Genomic DNA, 995 nt, shown 5'->3' on the forward strand with positions numbered 1-995 from the left:
TCTACTGACTCTGTAAATCCTAATATGGCTCCCAAAACTGCCGCCGCCAGCAAGCCTGCTGCTGATAAGAAGCGTAGATCTTCCAGGAAGGAGACCTTCAACAGCTACATCTTCAAGGTGTTGAAGCAAGTGCATCCTAAGACCGGTATATCCAAGAAGAGCATGATGATCATGAACTCGCTGGTGAGCGACACCTTTGATCGTATAGTCTCGGAGGCCGGGCGCCTTTGTAAGTACAGTAACAAGGGAACTCTCTCTAGCCGGGAGATCCAAACTGCGATTCGCTTGGTCTTGCCGGGTGAGCTGGCCAAGCATGCCGTCAGTGAGGGCACTAAGGCTGTGACCAAGTTCACTTCCGCGTGAGGCTTCATGGTCACTGAAGTGCAGATTAGAGTTATCTGAGCATCTGAATCCTTTCCAAGGCGTTTCTCAACGCCATCCTCCTCCTTGTCATAAAATGATATGCGATCATAATGGGTTTCTCTTTTTTACAGCATTTCTTTCAGAAATCGCATCTAGCGGTATCTTGGAAAATCGTGCCTGTCATGAACACGATTCCGACTCAGCTCTCACAATGACCGTCAAATCCGGTAAGAAATCTGCGGCTCATCCCAATTATTCGGTTATGATCAAGCAGGCCTTGACCACATGTAAGGGATTCCAGAAGATGAGCCGTCAGGCCGTTCTCAGCTTCATCAAGCAAAACTTCGGTGTCGAGAATAAGGCAGCTCTTAACAAGGCTCTTAAAGCTCTCGTGGATGCTGGTACTGTCAGCCAAGCGAAGGCGTCATACAAACTGGCTGCTGGGTCAAGGGCTGCGGACAAGAATCCCGCGTCCGCGAAGAAGTCCAAACCAAAGGCTCACAAAAAGAAGGCTCCTGCCAAAAAGCCTTCCACAAAGAAGGCTACGACTAAGAAGGCTGCTAGGAGGCTGGCTGCTCCGACGACCAAGAAGGTCGCTGCGAGCAAGAAGGTTTCTGCTCGATCAAAGCCTC

The 995-nt window shown here is 49.9% G+C and overlaps 2 protein-coding genes across 2 annotated transcripts; both read left to right on the forward strand.

The window, feature by feature from the left end:
• Positions 1 to 24: 24 nt before the first annotated feature.
• On the forward strand, positions 25 to 363 carry Pmar_PMAR003988 (histone 2B variant 2, putative; the record flags this gene model as incomplete). The annotated part of the gene is made up of 1 exon (XM_002773178.1): positions 25 to 363. The coding sequence occupies one exon, from the start codon at positions 25 to 27 to the stop codon at positions 361 to 363; it is 339 nt and encodes a 112-aa protein (XP_002773224.1).
• Positions 364 to 574: 211 nt separating this feature from the next.
• Pmar_PMAR003989 (Histone H1-delta, putative) lies at positions 575 to 973 on the forward strand (the record flags this gene model as incomplete). The annotated part of the gene is made up of 1 exon (XM_002773179.1): positions 575 to 973. A coding segment is annotated over one exon (399 nt), but the record flags the coding sequence as incomplete, so codon positions are not given.
• Between the last annotated feature and the right edge of the window lie 22 nt (positions 974 to 995).

The sequence above is a fragment of the Perkinsus marinus genome (assembly GCF_000006405.1).
Source record: "Perkinsus marinus ATCC 50983 genomic scaffold scf_1104296959244, whole genome shotgun sequence".
NCBI classification, from domain to species: Eukaryota; Perkinsozoa; order Perkinsida; family Perkinsidae; genus Perkinsus; species Perkinsus marinus.